The sequence below is a fragment of the Chelon labrosus genome (genome assembly GCF_963514085.1).
Source record: "Chelon labrosus genome assembly, chromosome: 18".
Lineage (NCBI taxonomy): Eukaryota > Metazoa > Chordata > Actinopteri > Mugiliformes > Mugilidae > Chelon > Chelon labrosus.
The window spans coordinates 18,495,144-18,516,153 of NC_140351.1; the positions used below are offsets into that span (position 1 = coordinate 18,495,144).

A 21,010-nucleotide genomic window follows, 5' to 3' on the forward strand; every position below is an offset into this window, starting at 1 on the left:
ACATCTGAGGCTTAACCTGAGATCAAACGATCCCTGAGGAAGCTCACAACAATAGCGGTAGATACTCGATAGGGAGAAAAATAAGGATTGTTGGATAAATGCTCTCTGAATGATGCAGCCAGGGAAACACTGGGTTAGAGACCATATTTGGGGATTTACAATTATATCCTGTTGTTTCCTACTCATAGACCATTTTACACAGTGAATGGTAATGAGGAAGACCAAAAGGACTTTGCTCACAAACGCTTCACACTGTGTGCCGGTCTTGTGATGCTGCGGAAGTGTTTCTGGTTGTCGTCGGGAGCAGACACTGACTGATATCTGTAAGGTAACGATTCAAATTAAATGTTCTTTACCTATACTGACACTTGGCTTTCAAGATACTCAAGTTCTTATCTCTAAATTGCTTGTTCCCTTGGACGACTTCGTACAATCATTAAAAATTTTTTTAGGGGGTTGATGTTCTGACCTCCCACGAGCACAGAAAATTCATTACAGCACTGAAACATAAACTTGAATATGACATTAAGAGCTTGTTGATAGAATGCACCGCAATCGAGCTAATGTCACTGATTATCTGTCTGCGTCTGCTAGGTGATATAACTGTGTGCAGTTGTGACGTGATCATGGAAAGGAAGAGTGAGATGAGGCGCACCCAGTCACTGAAGAGCATCCCCTCGTCAGGTGACAACTCAACCTGGACGGATGTAGGACTGCGGGACAAAACAACTTCAGTTTCTCAGTTAGTTGCCAGGTAAACATTGCTATCTGCAACAACTAAAGCCACTACATGCAGTACTTCTACATTAGCAGGTCAATAATATGATATGATTGTGCGAGACAGGTATCAAACTTCAGCAAACAGTGGTGGAGGAAAGTCAAAGCCAGTGTTAAACGAGGTAAAGTTCACATTCTGTTTCTGTGGACAAATACAGCTGCATGCCCACATATTTATCCTGTGTGTCATCATTTCCAGATAACTCCGCATCTCCTAGAAAGCAAAGAGTCCCATCTGGAGGCTCTGATAAAGAGAAATGAAGAGAGGGAGCGGTCACGAGCCAAACCCATTTTGACCCGCAGTAAATCGATGAGCAGCATTCAAAACAGTACCAGGTCCATAGAGGCCCTGAAAGCCCTGTTTGAGTCGAAGGCTACTGAGCAAAGGAAAGCAACGAGCAGTTTCCGAACCGGAAACGTTCCATCACCATACACGGAAGACAGAGCGGTGATGAATGGAGAGGTTGAGGACAGAAAGAGCACTGTGAAGGAACAGATAACCCAAATATCTGTTAACACTTCTGTTGGTGACATTAAAACTGATGCAAAAGAGAAGCATGTGACCAGAAAGGTGAATGCAACCACTGTTATCAGCTTAAATGTCCTGTAAATGCTCTATTTATAAAGTTATATGATGGGTCTAACAGGTTTCTATCAATGTTCCTTATCAAAAACTATATAGTTGTAGGTAATAGTGTGAGCAAGGTGTGTTGTTTTTCCTTTTATCAAACGTTTTCAAAGAGTCGTTGAAGAGTACTTCTGTTCTTGATTAGGAATTTTCAGCCTGTCTTCCTTCCAGATGACTTGAAGATATTTTTAGGCCGTCTTGTACACACAGCTTGCACCCAAATTTCGGTTGTTTTAGTCAGAGGGATTGGGAGGGCTTAAAGGGGAACTATGTTTTTTTACAACCTGGACCTTATTTCTGGCATAAAACACGATTGTTTACTCACCCATATAACTTTTGTGTAATTTGTACTTGTTCGGGAGATATTTACATCCGCGTATATCATATAGTGGGAGTGACTGGGGCATCAAAACGCAGCCTCTAAATAGCGCATTATCTGCCCCGAAACTGGTCGTTTCACCAATATTTTGTTATCGGACACTAGCGCTATTCCCTGTTGAGTCCGGAGTTACCCGTTATCATCATCCGGGGTCTGTAGATTGACCTACAGAGCCCGGACGATGTCTTCTGACCTGGATGATGTCATCTCTGAGCGCCGCACGCACCCGCGACGGTCGGCTTGTTTACCTGTAATTTGCTACTGCTATGGTTCGTCCGCAACCTCAGAATCGGAAAAATATTCAGCCATGCTGCAAAAAACTAGCATTAGCAAATTACAGGTAAATAAGCTGACCGTTGTGGGTGCGCACGACGCTCAGAGATGACATCATCCAGTTCAGAAGACATCGTCTTCATCGATGATGATAACAGGTAACTCCGGACTCAACAGGGAATGGGACTAGCTTACGATAACAAAATATTGGTGAAATTAACAAGTTTCACGGCGTTATTTAGAGGCTGCGTTTCGATGCCCCAGTCACTCCCACTATACTGATAAACACGGATGTAAATATCTCCCGAACAAGTACAAATTACACAAAAGTTATATGGGTGAGTATAGAATATAAAATCATATTTCATGCCAGAAATAAGGTCCAGGTTGTAAAAAACAGTAGTTCCCCTTTAAAAAAAAAAAAAAAAAAAAAGCTTTCGTTTCTTGATCATGGTGGATGCTGAGGACTGTCCTGTTGTAGAAATCAGCCTCTTCTCCATTTCACTGCTAGACATTTATGTCCAGAATCCTTCCAATGCTTCCCGCGCGAATTGGCTAACGAACAACTTCAAAGCAGAGCCCTTCCACAACATGCTTAACAGATGGTGGGGTCGTCTAATCATCAAACGCTGCCGTGTTTTCTTCCACGCATATCTCGGCTGATTGTGGCCAACATGTCTAAAAATATCTAAATTTACTTGACATTTCTTGACCTGCCTTACCAGGGCTAAAGACTTCTGAGGTTTAATAGAGACATTAACATTTAAAAACTCTTATTTAACCTTATTTAATTTAAGCTTTTGTGTCCAACCGTATTGTTTTATAGAAAATCCTAGCTTATATAACAGCAGTGATGTTTATTATGCCTCTCTCTCTCTCTCTCTCTAGGTGGTGAATCAAACCTGGACTGAAAGGAGAAAAACAATAGGGGGAATCGATTTTGAAAGAAGTGCTGCCTCTGAAGCTGGTGAGTGCCAGACAACATTATCTTCCACCAAAGTCCTCATTTATCAATTAATCAACTGGCAGCAGACACCATATGACTTCATCTACTGCCAAATAAAGCTTGTAAATAATAAAATGTTCAAAGTGCAATTTGACGCAATAGACCTTCTCTTTATTGATCTGTTATCTGTGGATGAAGCCCAGGCTATAAAACATATCTGGCAATATTGAAAACATCTACAAATTAATTCATTTTTCAGGTCAAAGAGCGGCTGATAAGTCAGATACTGTTGAGCAAAGACGGAAGTCTGATAACTTCAGGTACATTTTAATGAAACAAAATTGTTTCATTATGAAAATAATTAATACTAGCAATACTTTAAATTTCTTTAAATGCAAATTCAAGTTCTTAAGTTCTAAAAAATTACTGAAGTCACGATTTCCTTGTAACAAATTACACATTTAGTGAAAATACACAGGTTCATCCACTACAAACAGAAAAACATTTGTAGCTCCTCTGACAAATTCAGTTTTCAAATCTCCTTTCAACCGTTAAACATTCCCTGGAAAGCAGCCTTCGCATCCCATGTGTGACTCAGGTCAGTGCTGTGGATGGTATGAATGAAAGGGAAGACATATCCGCACAGTGACTCTGCAGAGAGCTGAGAGTGATTGACTCAGCCTGGTGCGGGCAGAGCAGGCCTCTCCAGAATGGGACAGAAATAGCCGGCGTGCTACAAGTTGTGAGTAAGAGCGTGGGGGTGAAGGGGTCGGCTGTCTCTGGGGTAAGAGTAGAGACAGAAAGAGGGAGCGACCGAGGGTGGCAGAGGCTCCGTTGGGGGACAGAAAACCAACAGGAAATTAGACTATAAATATTTTGACAAAGATTTGAAGACATTAAGAAGACGGAGAGGAAAGAACTGGGAATTATCAAACCTCTGTGAGTAGAATTGTATTTTGACTGATTGCACATACTCTTTAAAAGCAGCCCTTTAGCTTAACATATAGAGCAGACTGAGGAAACTAGTACAGCTGAAAGGTAGGGGGTGTTGAATATTCAAATATTACTTTAACATACTACAGATTAACTAGTAAATGTAGCAAATTTCAAAAACTAAAGAGATGTTGTTTTACTATTTTCCCATCTAATAGCTACTAGTGGACTACTGATTTACGTTAGGAGATGTGCATGTACGTCTGTTTACACTTTCATGCTTAGTCAATCATAGCTGCAGTAACTTGCTTGTCCTCTAACTCTCAATATGTGTGTCAGTGGAGTCAAGTGTCCGTCCTGCTGCTCCACAAGAGGTATATATATAACTCAACCACATGACAGCTGTTGAATATCAGCTTAGAAAGTGCTATTACTAGTGACCCCAAATTGGTACCTATTAACAAACAAAGTAAGGCGACGCAGATGTGAACATCGAAGTATGTTATTAAATGTGTCACTGTTTAAACTCTCGGATGACATGATGCTGATTACAAGCTTTATTTAGAAACTGCCTACAAGGATACAGCTCTGATTAGACCCTTTTTAAGTGCTGAAGGTACAGTTTGTGTCATAACAAAATTCAGCACATTACAGCTGTTGTCTGATGTCTCTACAGATGAAAAGAGGAGGCTGATTGCAGACTTCAGAGACAGTTCTTTCATTGAAGTCAAGGACAAACTGTCTGTGTCGGTCAAAGCGATGTCTGCTCTCTATCTGTCAAAAGTGGTACCTCAGGAATCAACACGCAATCTTTTAAAACCGGTAAATATCTGTATATAAATCGTGCAGAAATCATGTCTGAAAAGATTATCTCAGAGATGCTTTACTTTAAGTTTAACAAGCTAAGCACAAATGTTTATATCATCTATGACTGCTTCATCATACAGAATAACATTAAATATACAGTGCAGCACTTTTACATATAAATGAACATCTACAGTGAAGTCCTTTGAAACCTTTCTGTGCTGGTGCACTGGTAGCAATGTGTTTTACATCCGCAATGGAGATAAAGTTGCCTGTAGCAACAAGGAACATGGTACAACCTAATGTGGAAAAACAGGAGTTACTAATGTAACTTGGGTTCTATGAAATCAGCAAGAATGAAACTGAAACAAGGATACTCCAAGAGAAGATTTTGTGATAGTCCAGATAAAAAGGAAACTAGTTTTCAGAGGAAGGAATGAGTCTAAAACAGAAAGCAATCCACGTCAAGTAAATTTTGGTGAAAATTGGTGTTGTTCTTGCTTCATTGGAAATATATGTAATTTCCAATGAATAATAAAGCAAATACAAGAAACCAAATAACACCACTTATGGAATTTTAAACTTAACTGAAATTATTTTTATTTCCACTCAGGAACAAGATCAGACACGTGACTCTGGGAAAAAAGTGAAACTTACCAAGGTAGGCAAAATCTCACAAGATACTTTGCATGATAATGTGGTTTGTGCAACAGTCGAGTGCAACAGGAAGATGTTTATTACATAACTATGAACATCTTCCGCAGTATCCTATTCCACTTAAAAGAAAAATGTTCAGATACTGAATATCATTAACTTCACACATACTTAAATTTATTTTGTGGTTACACGTGTGGCTAATATTGCTGGTTGCTCTGGAGTTCAGCTAACCTACTCATAGCTGGCATGTGGAAAACAATTCCACCTGCATGATTTGGATAGTAACATCCGGCTCTTGCTACTGTAAGTACGCTTGCACGCTCTGGAGCATGCTTTTCACTGGATGGCTAATTCCTGTTGAAATGGATGCAATGGTAAGAACATTACTTTGTTCTTCTAAGATGGCCGAAGACTCCCAACATAGGAAAGACGACCTCCCTCCACCTCCTTCAGCCACCCATCGGCCAGGACAAGAAGAAATCTCTAATGCACATTCTTTACAACCCATGCCATCCCAACCCTCTAAAGAAATGTTATACCAACAGCGACAGAAGTGCGAGTTGAAAAGGCTTCTGAAGCACACCCATCCGGAGCTGAAGATGCTGGATGATGTTGTGGATGAGGAGCTTGCGGAGGTTTTGACCTCAGAAACGGTGACAGCTGGTGAAACTGGATACGAGGGAGAGGTCCTCTCAAGACGCTTGATATTTGAGAACTGTGGGCTGAGTAACAAAATATCTCCTTACCCTCCCAAGATGCACATGGCAGAAGGAACAGTGGAAAGATGTGATTTCAGTAAAACGCCAGCTGTTTATGCCAAGCCAAAGGAGGGGCCTCATGCTGAAAGTGTTAAAGACATCACAGAGGATAGTTTTAGGCCAGATCTTAACAGAGTGTGTGAGGAGGAGGTGATAAAAATAGATGTTCAGGCTACCAGAAGGATATTTGAGAGTCAGTCTGTGAACACATCTAGGCCAAATACAGATAATAAATTTCAGGGGAAAGTTTCTATTTCTGGGGCTGAGACAAAGGCAGCCCGAAAACAAAGCACTGAACATGACTTTTCCTGTAGCAAAGAGGTTTCTACTGGTGAAACACTCTTTGAAGACGAGTCCTCAAGTTTTCCTGATTCAGAAACAATAAGAACAAGTGCAGCTCTTTTCAAAAACAATCCTTTTATCTCTACAAACATAGAAAGAGAGCAGTGCTATGTGCACACATCAAAAACTCAAATCCCAGCAGGAGGCAGTGGGGTAGTGGAGGACTATCTGACAGCTAACGTGAAGAACAGAACCCATCTGTTTGAATCAATGCCATTCGACAAAATCAGGCACCAGAACAAAGATGAAATTGAGACGATGGTAGAGAACATCAAGGAAACATTGAATTTTCTATATAGTGTTAATGCCATTCATTCGGCTGGCTCAATCATTGAGGTGAATGAGACGATGATTGCTAAAAAGGCTAGATTCACACTATTAGAAAGTGGGCCTGAGATAAAATATGATGAGGTGGCTGAAGGCGGCGCACAAAACTTTATAGTCCAGCTCCTCCCTCGGGTAAACCTAAAGCCTCAGATCACGTACCTAAAGGAGGACGGTAAAGGGTGTATGGAGGCCACAGTGGTGAATGTACCTGTTCACCAGGATCAGTTCAGCACCAACAGAGACACAGAGTTTAAAACCGCCAATGTGGTTCAGCTTGTTGAGGATATTCTAAATCAAGATAACTCTCTGAGGAAAGGAGTAATCATTCAAGAAGATGTAAACAACTGCGCTAAAGTAATTGTTTACTCCCTCTACAAGTACTTCGACGAGGAAGATGTGAAGGGCTACAGTCCTCCACAAGGTGCTGAGTTTGTTGAAACAGGGACAGAAAGAGCTGGCATGAGCACAACAGAAAATAAAAGAGTTACTGAATCAACCATGAGTGGCCTTCAAGATCAAACATGCCCAGTATCCAACAGGCCTGCGGTCACAGTAAAGGGCAATGTAAAACTGTTCAAGAGTTGTATTGAAAGGGGAGATTTGGAGTATTTAAAATCTCTTCAAGCCGAAGCAACAGTTCAAGAAGAGGATGTCCCTCAAACTGTGGTTAGACAGGATGCAGAACTTCCTCAAGAACAGAGAGATGATCAGGACGGTACTCCAGAGTGGGTCCCAGTGGATGTAAAGAGACTAAAAAGCATCTTTTCTGGGGACCAAAGTGAAATCCAACCAAAGAAAAACATCCATGAACGTTTTACTCAATCTGCCACTGCATTTACAGGAAATAATGTGTTACTTGAAAAAAGCCAGTCCTCTACAGAATTTAATGCTGGGGTTACCCCCCGTAGGCAGGAAAAGACTGTCGTTAGGGAGTGTGGTGGCCAAGCACAAGACGAAGTATGTAACTTCACAGATGTGCCACAGGAGTCTAATCTACATTTAGAGACACAGAACGATGATAGGGTTCACCAAGCCGAATTAGTTGAGGTGGTAGATGACAATGATGAGATCTATAACCTCCAAGCTGCAATCAATTGTCTCCAACAGGCCACAAATGAGGCCAAATCATTGTGTCACTCATCACAAGAAAAAAGAAAAATCCAAGATTTACCTGAAGAACCTCTTGTCTCAGTTACAACAGATACTGTCAAAACCTCAAACACAAAAGCAGAAACACATCAAGCAAATGAGGACCAAAAAGTGGACTCATTCACTGAACCAAGGTGCGATGAGCTCCAGTCAGTCTCCAACTTCACCTCGGAACATAAATTAGACTATACAGAGACATGCCACAAAGACACCACTTCTGAGGAAGCTCAAACTATTGAGACAAGCAGAAAAAGATGTCAACATGGTGCTGAGGTGGTACAAAGTCAACTCCTTGAACCTGATGTGGTCTCTGCACATAGTTCAGAAGCAACATCTGCACAACAAGAGGACGAGGAAGTTGTTTTTCATGGTAAAATTCAAGCAGCTTTGGAATCCTTAGAGAAATCTAACATCAATGTCACAAGAGGAGATTTTAAAGCAGCTATGATTTACAGAAACTCTTCCCAACTTCACCAAGAACAACTGCAAAACGTGAATGTGGTGTCTGCTCAAAAGCCCATTATCGAGGAGTCTACCCATGTCAACGCACCTCTATCACCTCAAGTACCACTGAGGCAAGAGGTGACTGTGGCAAATGCAGAGTCTCAAACTGAAACCCTGGGTGAATCACCTACAAGTACTTTGTCCAAGAAAAGCAAAGGGGCCATTGGTCCAAAACCAGCCATTCCACCCAAACCAGAACATCTTAAGTTGAAACAAAGAGATAATCATTCAGCCAACACAAAGAGTCCTGTGACAACTAAAGCTAGTACTGAAATGGTTCCTCAAGTTGCTCAACCATTGCCAAAGACATCAGTTTCCTGTGAGGATGAACATAAGCAGGAGATGTTTAAAGTTAACAGTGGAACAGACTCAGCATCTGATTCATTAGATGGAAGAAAAGAGATTTCGACTAAATCTGTACAGATGTCTCAGGAAACCTCAGTTCAGGGTTCGACTGCTGCCATTAAAAACGATAAGATGGATAAGAATATCAGTTGTGGACAACAGGAGATGAATGTCCCAACAGAGGAGAAGAGCCCCCAGGATTTCCCATTGAAAGATAATACAAATGAAACAGATGAAAGCCATGTAGATTTCCACGAAGCACGTCAGAAATTTGGAGGTAAAAAGGGATTTTCAATGAAGACTCCCCCTGTGAAGCCAAAAAGAGTAAGAATTGCCCAGCCTGACAATAAAAACTCAAAACACACATCTGGAGACAATGATGCGCCTGTTCTTCCACCTGTGGTTCCTGAACCAGCACAAATCATAACCGATCCATCTCATAACACCTATGGACAAACACATGACAGGAAAGACAAGCAAGAGAAAGAAATGACGCAAGAAATCAAAGTTGAGTTGAGGGAAAAGAAAGGACGAACCGAAACAGAGGATGAACGCCGACAGCGGCTGTCAGTTCACATGGATGAGATCATGAGAGGGAACATAGCGGCGGCAATGGAAATTTTTGACAACTTACGAGAGCAGGAGGAACTGCAGAACATTCTCAGTCGGGTTGAAGATACTGAACAGGACACGAGCGAGGTTGATGTAAGGTCTCTGAGGAGAGTTTTTGAGAACGTCTCTGACTGGGTTGTCAGCTCAGACAAAAAGAAACAAAAAAAGGTTAGAGTAGATAACAAAGACAAAAAGCAGCAGTCACAGAGAGACAGCGCTGAAAGCAAATCCTCAATGGCACTTGTTTTTGGAGATCTTGAGCGAGCGAGTGAGGAAATCATGAATTTAAAAGAGCAGACTTTAGCCAGACTTGTGGACATAGAGGAAGCCATAAAAAAGGCGCTTTATTCTGTCTCTACACTGAAATCTGACTCAGATATTGCTGGTTTATCATGTCTATTCAAAGAGTCCTTAGGTGCTGTGCAGGGGTCTCCATCTTCTGGCAATATTAGCAAAATTAGCATTGGGTCAAGCAGAATGAAATCAGAGCAGGAACAGGAAAGTGCTACCAAACAGGGAAATACAGCTCAAGCACCCGGACAAAGCGCAAGCCTCGTAAAACAACGAGCAAGTCCTCCATCTTCGCCTGCATTCATATCCATCCAGTCAGCAGCTAGAAAGGGGGATAAAACAGATGCGCCACCACCAGAAACCTCAATCTGCCCGGCATGTCAGCAGAGCCCAAAGCTGGAGGAGAAATTTCGAACAACAAAGACGCTGGCGTGCAACAGCCCTGCTCAGAGCAGAAGGACAGACCCCAGGAAAGGAGGACAACAACTATCCACTTCCAGCCATCTCAACCCAAATCGAGAGCTCAGCATGCTCGAGGTGCAGACAGGCCGTGAGGGGAACAGTATTACAGGAACTAAAACTGTCACCGAAAATTATGAGAGGACCGATAACCTTGGTAACCGGTTTTACTCCTCCAAAACCTCCACTGTTGTCAATTCTCAGCCAGAAACAAAGACGTCATCTACACATCAGGTGGTGATCAGTCCAGCTACAAATCAGGTCACCACATACCCAGAAGTTCAGCTGCCAGTTAATCAGATCGGTACCTCAATACCTAAATAGCCAAATGCTGTATTTTTCATATTCTATTCTGAGACGTCATGTACATAATAATGTGTAACTTTTATTAGGTTTACTTTGTTTCTCTATTTATATAATGTCGTCATCGGTGTTAGATTTTCTTATTGATGTTTGAGTATTACTTCATATTCTTGTGTAACTGTGTTTGAGTTTGATTCGTTTTGGGTGCAAGTGAAAGTAAATATACATCTGGTGGTCATTTATCCCACTGTATTTGTTATGAATGGATGGTTAAAGTAAAAAAAAAAAAAAAAAAAGAAGAAAAGATTTTGGTCTCAACTAAGCCCAGTCTCATTTTTTCTCATCAGTTTCAACCACCGTCTCAAGAGATGTGCTCAGCCTGCCTGAAGCCAGTTTATCAGATGGAAAAAATAACCGCAGACAAATACATTTTTCACAAAACGTGCTTCTGCTGCAAAAAGTGCAAGAAAAAATTAAGGTGGGAGAACATTCTACAAAAAAAAAAAATCACCTTTAATATTAATCAATGACTCTTAATGCTTGTTTGTTTTATTTTTACTTTGTATCGTCCTGAATACATAAGACAGCCTTTATTGTAACAAGTGTAAGAAAAATTACTTCATGGAGGAGAGACATGTTTTTTTAAACAAAAAGTAGTAAATCAAGAGGAACTGCTTTGGTACCTCCATGTTATGTCGCTGTGAGTAAGTTAAGAACTTTCCTTTTAAAATAAAGCTGCTGTTTAATTAACAATACTTCACATTAGACTAAAATCTTACCTGTCAAGAGCAGAGAAGTAGGCAGTACTGGTCTCTCTCTGTGTTTCAGTCAAATATATGTTATGAATATTATATATTTCCACCATGAAAGCATCAAACCTGGCCTTTACAGAGCTGGGAGCTAATTCCTGTTGAGTAAACAGGACAACATGGAACATGGTTAGCTTTAGCCAAACATTTGCTAGCACACAAAAATTTTGGCTACAAACAACCCATAATGCAACACTCTTTTAAAGTGACGACGTCATCTGAGAGCTTGGCAACAGGCTTTGGCGGGAAACAAATGTGGCATTGGAAATAAATCTTAAAGGAAAGTAACAATACAAAACAAAACCACAAACAAATCACTAGAATAAAATAAAATAATTCAAGGGCTTCTTCATTTTTATATTAATATTTTTATGGAAAAATCCAAATCCTTCCAATAGCTTCCAAACATATTAAATCCAATCAGTGGGACACATGACATGGAAGCTATTGAATAAACGACTGAGTTTTCATGATAAAGTAATAATAATTATGATTTTCCCCTGAAAATAATAATATAAAATAGAATAAGCCCTTAGCCTTGCGATAGACTGCCAATCTGTACCCCGCCTCTCGATCCAGCTCTTGCCGGTCACTTCTGGTTACAAAACCCCAATATGAGTGCTGCCAAGGTGTCAAACTCAAGGCTTCTTCTTATGTTAAGGCCAGCCAGGACTTTGTGTAGACATTTATTATTTTTTTTAATGCATACGAAACATTTGATTTTAAATGTGTTGATTTCTTGACTGAATGAACATTTTGACTTGACACAGGTAATCCTAATAATTCTGTTAACTGCTACATTGCATTCAAATACTGTAACTCTTTGAAGCCATGATTTTTAAAAAAGGGTACATGCAGTTTTTAATTTGAAAAAAACTTGTGCTCATTTGTAGCATGTACAGTTACGCACCTTTAAGTGGTGAATTCTACTGCATATTTCACTACCAACAACTGTTCAAACGAAAGGGGAACTATGACGAGGGCTTTGGACATGCTCAACACAAGAACCGATGGCTTTTGAGGAACACAGCCGATGCTGTGCATGATGAATCTGAGGCATAGTGCAAATGTAAGTACCATCGGGCAAGAATTGACTGCAGTCCAGTCAATTCAGTACAGTATTCAATATTTATGATCACATTCACAGTTAATCATCATAATGGTTTCTTTCCTTTGTTATGCTTCGATCCTCAGCTGATAAGACGGTGACTGTGACAGCACAGAAATTCCTGTGTGACGCACCAAGCAATGGTCTACGCTGTTCCAGCCTTAACAGTGTGTTTGTGTGATGATTGAATGACTGGTAATGATTGTTAGCTCATAAATACAAACTTAATTGCAACTAATAATTTAAGAAACTGAGCAGTGTACGCAAATGCTGACACGCGTCGCCTGTCATTCAGGCATTTTTGACTTCAAAAGAAATCTGTAAGTATTATTGCATGGTGCTCACTTGTGGACACAGAAGTGCAAAAAAAAAAAAAAGTTGATGTAAATTCTGGGAGAAGATTCAGAAATCAACCTGATTTTTATTGCAGTAGTATAAAAGAATCTGTTTATTTCTGTTCATTTTTTTTTTTAATTATTTTTATTTTTTATAGTGGTCAATGAATGGTAAAATGCATAGGTAAAATGATTATTGTACATGGTAATAAGGAGGCCATTAGCTACTGCCGTGTATTCCCAGATTGTTTATACCATTGCTATTCCACATCTTCAACAGTGTCTCCCAGCTGGATGGTGACACACTTCCATTTTTGCCTGCTATGATGATGCTATTTGTTGCATTTCTAATCTATGCTTTGAACCTGACATGATTGTATGGTACATTTTTGAGAAATTCATAAATAAATGTGAACATATTGATTTGAATTGTGAGTGACTATTTATCAGGAAAACCAGGACCACCAGTGAAAAGTGCAGAAACACCTTTGATTTAAGGATTTGCCAAAGATAGCTCCCTCAGCATGCAGAGATTCTTCATTAACATGCAGTGTGCCCAGCTCTTAGTATCATATAATGCATGTAAACCAGTACAACACAGCTTCTTTTTCATAGAGTTTATTTCTAAGCTTCACCAGTTGTAACACTTTTGACAAAACAATAGACAATGACAATGTTCAGCTTATTTATGCTTGAAACACAACAAATATTTAGATGCATCTCTTTCTAATAAACCTACAGTTATTAACAAGTAACAATATACTGATCAGTTGACTTATCATATACTACAGTTATTACTACTACAGAAGTATTTGTTTGCATCTTTCATATCTGATAATAAGTAAGGAAATAGAGAAATTACAAATGACTGAATGAGTTCAAATTACAGTCGCTGTGTCTGTGACGTTTCTCAGTCATCCAGGTCATGGTATATCCAAAACAAAGTAGAAAACAAAGGTAACTGGACTTGTTGGGTTTCTTGAAGACGTTTGGCCTCCTCAGCCACTCAACGACTGTTTGGGAGTTGGGGTTCTACTACCAGGACCAAAACAAATTCTTCCTGTCACAGGTGAGTTTGGTGGTTGCAGGTGTTTCTAATAAAGCCCCAACTCCCCACCAGTCATTTAGAACTGAAGAAGCTACTTGAATACTGTGTTTTGGACATTACGGACTGTTCTCTTCAACAACTAGTGTCTGGTCATTTTTGTCCTCCACTGGTCCACTCAATGGTTTTCTAAATTAGAAACAGAAGAAGTTTTAATGAAGTGTATTTTGTACTTAAATTGCAGTTAAATTCATATAACATGCAAATACTGTATTTATACATTCAAGCTGATTACCGGAGATCCGCGTGGTCTTGAAGTTGAACATTGAGTGTTTCAGGCAGCAGGAAACAGAAACAACCTGCTGCAATGGGGATGATTCCATATATGAGCATGGGCACACTGTAATGGTAGACCGCCAGGAGCCTGATAAGTGGTGCGAGGATTCCCGCTATACGAGCACACACAGAGTTGATGCCGACACCATTTTGCCTGCAAGAATCAAGAATCAGACACTCATTAAGGACCTGGCATTAACATTGTGTGGTATGATCACAAGTTACAAGCTTTAGATACAGATGTGCATTCATCATACACCCGAGACACATCTGAGACCGGGTCACTCAAACACATTTGGAGGTTACCTGGGCCTCTTGTGACCACAGTCCTTTTGTAGTGTGACACACATGTACAGTAAACCTGGCCACATGGACTGACGGACCACCTACTCAACTGATGCCCACTGGCATAAGAAAGGTTTTGCCTCGTTCATTCAGAAAAATACACACAACCATTTGTTATGGTATTGACTTTTGAACCTTTCGTGGCTTACCCTGCCTAACTCTGAAGCAACTCTGTTTACGTGTCCTGCATTCGGGTAATTCCGTCGTAAAAAGGCAAAAAACCCCCCCCAAAAAAATGACATTTGGTTGATTAGCAATGTGTTCATAAGGTGTGGATACATACACATAAATCTGTGCAAATCATTAACATTTATGCCAGCAACAATAGATGAGATTTGTTATGGTTAAAATTGTGACAAATTTACATATAAATTGGTTTTAAACAGTTTTAGTTCTACAAAAAAATGGGAGTATTTGCAATCTTTTTCTATACTGAGTACTAGAGAGAGGCCGCAAAATAGCATGACTGTGACTATTTTTTATAGTTATAACATTCCTGTACCAAAAAGCGGACCATTGTTAGCATATTTTCATTGTAATTACTGTGTTGTGTGTATGCAGCCTTTAGTATCTAGCTGAGTGACCTTACCTTAAAATGGTAGGGTATAATTCGGCAGTGTAAACATAGAGTGTGCTGAAAGAAGCAGCGGCAGCCATTTTCCCCAGTACAGCGACGAGTGTTACCACCACGGGAAGATCTGATATAACACAAGATACACAGATCTGACATATTGTCTTTATAACCTCTTAATAATCAAGATTTTGAACATACCATTTGGGACAGCGAGGACCACAAGGCAAGCAGTACCCCCAACTAACAGGACGCTGGCTTGACATATTCTCCTTCCGAGGCATTGAATTAGAAAAAAAGTGCTCAGGTTGGCGGGAATTTCGACAATACTAAAGATGAACAGCGTGAGGTAGATATTCAGGCCAAAGTTGCCAACATTCAGGCCCAGTCCGTAGTACATCATACTTGCTGCAAACCTAGAACCAGAGATAATTATTGTTTCTTAAAATCAGGATTAATATGACCTGAAGTGCACACTGAAACTATCAAAGACAGAGGTATTTCAGTTCAAGACACACCAGTTAAAGCCCGTGATCAGAGTACGTTTTCTCAAATACGATATTCGGAAGATGTCCAGTGTGCTTCTGCTCTCAGGTGGTCTCTCCATCTTTAGCTGAACCAGGGAAAAGGCAACTTTTAGAAAACGTTCACATATATCTTGAGTGCTTAAGTGTTCGATGTTGACCACCTTGTCTACCAGATCCTTTGGTACTTTGGTCCCGTTAATCATGGCCACCCTCTCAAGCTCCTTTCGCGCCTCCTCTATTCTGCCGTGCGTCGCAAGCCACCGTGCTGACTCTGGGACATACCTGTCAAAACACAGCTATGACTGTTTTGTCGAGCAGCGCTTGAAGGATGTGTGAATACTACAGAGTCTGAGAGGCTGCTGACCAGTAAAAGATTCCCAGGACGATAACAAGAGGGCTGAAGAGCACTAGCTGCAGGATTCTCCAGCTACGGATCAAATAGGCAACGCCAGATAACAACACAAGTCCAAGAGAAAAGGAGGACGTGATAAAAACTGTGCAAAGAGCAGATTTTGATGGAGTGCTCCATTCCAACCCTGTAAGACAGATGAGGATTGAACATATCGGGTTGTTAGCGTCAACTATGTTTACCTTTAGACTACATGAAAGGACAGAGCTGTTTAAAGGACTATGTTGTTTGCAAAGTTCTACAAACCAGAAGCAGTAAACTTTACATTTGTGACGACATAGAAACCAACAACACAAAAATTCTAATCATAAATGATGAAAATGGTGGACCTACCCATCACAGATGTGTTCATCATAATGACAACACTGGAACTCCCGCAGAAAAATTTTAGAACCATGTACACGTAGATGTTTGGGGAGAAAGCAGTGCTCACGGCAAACAACAGCAGGAGGAAAAGTGAAAGCAGGATTGCAAATCGCCTGCCAAATCTATAAAGAGAGGGCAACGTTTCTAATTCACAATACACAATACAGTAGTAAACCTGCAATATAAGAACATGTTACTCATTAATGGTCACTCGTAAACTAAAGAATAATATTAACCTTTTAACGTTACGTAACGTTGGCGTCTTCACTGCTGTGTCATGTAAGCATCTGTTGACTAGTCACCAATCACGTGACAATAACAACATAGACACCTTTGAGAAGGGGCGAGGAGCCGCTGGGGTCGTTGCAGCAAGGACTATGACAGTGAGAAGGCTTCCAAACTAGATAGTTCTTGATATTTGCTTTCCACCCCATGTTTTAAACCGTTATTTATTTTAGATCAATTTTCTCTACGCCCTTTTAAGGGACTTGACGCATATGCATGTGTTGTAAGTGTTATTGATGTATAAATGTTTTTGGTGGTGCTGGGTTGCAGCCTGTTTTTATACAGGCTATACATACCTGCAGACCACAGTATGTAGCGCATGTCTGTTCTCAGCATATGTATTTAGAGAATACAGATTTCATTGTTGCAAAGCATTACTTTCTGCTGTGTTTCTGAAGTCGAACTAAGAGAAAGGATGCCCAGTCATGAAGCAAGTGTACACATAGTGTCAAGCGAACCTTAAACAAAGCTGTTGTAGTGGTATTAAACTATTAACTGACAGATTACTGTGCCATTACCCCGTCCCAAGTTGCAAGTTGGACTGTAATCAATGACAGACATGTGGAATTGGAAATCTTGTCCTGTAAATCCTCTGGCTAAACTGGAAGACTCAAGAGGCTAAGTCATCAGACGACAGCTGATGGGTTCCCAGAAAGCACGGAGAGAAACTGAACAAAACTGGGCGTCCAACGTTAGTTTGAATAACACTGTAATGGGGTTAATAATAATAATAATAAGTAGTTAGTTAACTATTACAACAATAGGGACATATTACCTGTCAGCAATTACTCCGAACACGAATGCTCCGACAAGAATACCTGCCATGGAGATGGACTGTGATGCCTCAATCAAACCCTTATTGTCACACACTACATCAAACTGAAATAAGGAACAACAGAGGGAAAGTTAATTGGTTGCCTTAAGAACTGGTAGCAGGGTTTCAGCAAGGAATTATGGGTTCATTACAAAATATAAACCTTGTCTCCAACCAGTGGCCTGCAAGGAGCAGGTGAATGTATTTACCTCTGTCACAATGCTGGAAGCACCTGGCTGGGCATCATAGTCCCATCCATCTGTGCATCCTGTCGTGGTGTTAATCCCATACCTTTCAATGGTCTCCAGTTCCAAATCAACAGGTGTGAACATTTTACAGCTTTCAAACCGTCCGTCCTTGTCCACAGGGATGGTGAGATTTCTTTGTCTCTCATCTGTCAGATTGGGTCCAACCTCCAAGATCCAGTCAGTGTTGCAGTGATGCGGGAAGTTCATGCCCGTAAACACCTGGCTGATTACATCAATACCTGCGAATATGCTGGGGATGCATAATACAACGAACAAGCGTTTCTGAAACAAACCAAACTCCCCGATCTCCTTCAGGATCTCTCCGAAGTTGCTCATATTGAAACCTTGTTCCGCTTGTAGAGGCTCCTTGTGAATGAGTGAGAGAAGATGCTAATATAACCGTATATAATAGCTGTTAGCCGTGATAACAGCAGCAATAAAATATGATACGACCAAGACTCGGATAGTGGCAGTGACGCCACCTTAAGAGCCTTTAATGGCACAGGAAAGAGAATGACATGAAGGAAATAATAAGGGAAAAATAGTTACCTTAATACAGCATAACTACTGTGTATCCAATCGACCAGCTTCTTCTTATGTTAAGGCCAGGACTTTGAGTAGACTTTTTTTATTTTTTTTTAAATGCATACGAAACATTTGATTTAAAAATGTATTGTTTCTTGACTGAATGAACATTTCGACTTGACACAGGTAAACCTAATAATACTGTTAACTGCTTCATTGCATTCAAATACTGTAACTCTTTGAAGCCATGATTTTTAAAAAAGGGTACATGCAGTTTTTAATTTGAAAAAAACTTGTGCTCATTTGTAGCATGTACAGTTACGCACCTTTAAGTGGTGAATTCTACTGCATATTTCACTACCAACAACTGTTCAAACGAAAGGGGAACTATGACGAGGGCTTTGGACACGCTCAACACAAGAACCGATGGCTTTTGAGGAACACAGCCGATGCTGTGCATGATGAATCTGAGGCATAGTAAATGTAAGTACCATCGGGCAAGAAGTTACTCCTGTACAGTCAATTCAGTACAGCATTGAATATTTATGATCACATTCACAGTTAATCATCATAATGGTTTCTTTCCTTTGCTATGCTTCGATCCCCAGCTGATAAGACGGTGACTGTGACAGAAATTGGTCTACGCTGTTCCAGCCTTAACAGTGTGTTCGTGTAATGATTGAATGACTGGTAATGATTGTTAGCTCATAAATACAAACTTAATTGCAACTAATAATTTAAGAAACTGAGCAGTGTACGCAAATGCTGACACGTGTCGCCTGTCATTCAGGCAGTTTTGACTTTTAACTTTCTGTAGGGCTTGTTATACCTTTTAAATGTCTCGTTAGGGCACCACCTCCCTTTATCGTAGGAAGAACACAGTTTAAGTCAATATATCAGTCTCGATTAAATATATTTAATAACTAAAGGAATTAATTCTTAACACAATTTACATATTCTCTGCCATAAAACAACGTCACAACCAACTTAAGTGTGATTAAATACTTACTTACTGAAGTGACAGCTAATAGAATATGCACATATGTGTAAAATCAAATAGAATGGATATGATGAGACCTGAAATAACAAATTACGAGTGTTTGCGGAGCGATAGGTGGAGGATAGATAATATGCTTAAACTAACATGAGTGGATTAACTATGATCACTAATCTGATCAAACTTCTCTAAAAGATATTAATGGGGAGTTTCAAAGTTAATGACACCAACTCCTGCCTAAAGCGGGTAACAGCAACAGAAGGACTGAGCCTACTGTTCTTCCCAGCAGCGGACGGTGACGGCGAAGAGCCAGCCTGCTCCGCCGTGACGAGGTGGTGACGAAGCGGCACAGCTGGAGCAGGTCCCACTGGGACCGGTAGACAGGTACTCGTTGCGTGGTCTACAACTCAGACACCCAGCGGGGACGCTTCGCTTGAGAGCGTTGCAGGTGTACAGTCGAAGGCAGTAGATTGCAACTTTACAGTGTCTTTGTAGGTGATTGTCACGGCTTCTCTGGGACATCGTCGTCGCTATATCGACAGCCTGTTGATTTCTTGATCCGTGGAAGATTGGAGATTGGGTCTTGCTCCGAAGTCCCCAACTGACTGACGACGCTGGCTAACTTGTAAACGAGGTTGGCTTTCTTACTTGGTACTTCGGCGCGCAGAATAGAAGAATTAATAAAACTTAAAATTAAAGTTTACTACAAAATTGTGCGTCGTAAAGAAAAAGGTCCGTGGAGAAACAAACAGAGCTTGGGAAACGTTCTGCAGACAAATACCCAAGCTGTTGTTAAATAGACAAAGTTACGCAGTATAAAAACGCGAATAGAAGAAGGCTAAGAAAAAGCGAAGAGTACAAAAGCAAAAGAGGAGAAAAGTAAATGAAAAAAGACAGGAGAAGAGCGTCCCTCTGGTTTTATATTACAACATTACATGACATGTGAATGACAAAATCAAAATAACTTAGTATAAGCCTCAGTAAATTAATAACATCAGGTTCTTCCTAATAAAGGAAAGGTTATGATTTCTATGATAACAATTTCAATAATTATAGCTACTATTTGTATAAGAACATACATACGGTTCAACACACTTTAATTTTGGCAGTGGTTTAAAAGAAAGAAAAATGTTTTTAAGGATGGCCACTTGAGGGCGCTGTTGATCCATCTTTACTGTGACAAATTATATGAGTTCGGGCGAGATCGCCTAAATTTTATCGTAAAAGAATCAACATCGTCTCATTGCGATCCTATTCACTTCCTTAAAAAACAATATATGACTTAACAGGTTATTACAATTTCGATAGACATAGTATCAAGCTTTGGCTTATGCAGGGGAGAACATATCAGAATTTTGCTCTGGGAGGTGAGGAATTTGGGACCCTTATCCGGCTTTCCTCCCCTGACCATCTCTGAAAAGGAAGAATTAATGAATCACAGATTTAAAACGTTGTGGAACATAACATTGAGGTTTCTAGATTCTGTCCATATGAAACAGGAGAGATAACTCCTCTCATCTGTCCATTTTTGGTTCCGGAGATCCTGTTGATGTTAAGACACAAGACATAAGATATGTTTATTAATCCCACGTATGGGGAATTACCTTGTCACAGTAGCATGATATTTGGCAAAATATACTGTATATACAAAAACAATAACAAAGTTATGATGTTCTTTCAATTCATGACTAATTAGATCAGAAAAAGAGAGTGGGAAATACCACAGACTTGTAAATCTGCGTCCTTTTGACTCGGTCGAGGTCCAGAGTTCAGAGAGGCCCCTCAGCATGCAGAGATTCTTCA

At 40.3% G+C, this 21,010-nt stretch overlaps 2 protein-coding genes across 2 annotated transcripts; one reads left to right on the plus strand and one right to left on the minus strand.

The window, feature by feature from the left end:
• The first annotated feature begins 603 nt into the window (after positions 1-603).
• On the plus strand, positions 604-10,707 carry LOC311503787 (xin actin-binding repeat-containing protein 1). The gene is made up of 7 exons (XM_084566659.1): positions 604-754; positions 845-899; positions 977-1,348; positions 2,946-3,024; positions 4,613-4,758; positions 5,354-5,401; positions 5,799-10,707. Exons 1-7 carry the CDS (start codon positions 627-629, stop codon positions 10,506-10,508), a joined length of 5,538 nt encoding a protein of 1,845 aa, XP_084422785.1. The 5' UTR covers positions 604-626; the 3' UTR covers positions 10,509-10,707.
• A 2,883-nt stretch (positions 10,708-13,590) lies between these two features.
• LOC311503329 (solute carrier family 22 member 13-like) lies at positions 13,591-18,137 on the minus strand. Its single transcript, XM_084565985.1, has 10 exons — positions 17,647-18,137; positions 17,399-17,502; positions 16,306-16,460; positions 15,928-16,099; positions 15,725-15,845; positions 15,555-15,649; positions 15,238-15,452; positions 15,055-15,163; positions 14,080-14,274; positions 13,591-13,973 (listed from the first exon to the last, which is right to left on the minus strand). Exons 1-10 carry the CDS (start codon positions 18,019-18,021, stop codon positions 13,904-13,906), a joined length of 1,611 nt encoding a protein of 536 aa, XP_084422111.1. The 5' UTR covers positions 18,022-18,137; the 3' UTR covers positions 13,591-13,903.
• Positions 18,138-21,010: the final 2,873 nt, after the last annotated feature.

Coding starts and splice junctions, on each gene's coding strand:
- LOC311503787 (XM_084566659.1), top strand. CDS start 627: ATGGAAAGGAAGAGTGAGATGAGGCGCACCCAGTCACTGAAGAGCATC. Junction 900..976: donor CAAAGCCAGTGTTAAACGAG/GTAAAGTTCACA, acceptor CATCATTTCCAG/ATAACTCCGCATCTCCTAGA. Junction 5,402..5,798: donor AAAAAGTGAAACTTACCAAG/GTAGGCAAAATC, acceptor TGTTCTTCTAAG/ATGGCCGAAGACTCCCAACA.
- LOC311503329 (XM_084565985.1), bottom strand. CDS start 18,021: ATGAGCAACTTCGGAGAGATCCTGAAGGAGATCGGGGAGTTTGGTTTG. Junction 17,503..17,646: donor CTTCCAGCATTGTGACAGAG/GTAAATACATTC, acceptor TCCTTATTTCAG/TTTGATGTAGTGTGTGACAA. Junction 15,453..15,554: donor CTGATCACGGGCTTTAACTG/GTGTGTCTTGAA, acceptor CTCTGGTTCTAG/GTTTGCAGCAAGTATGATGT.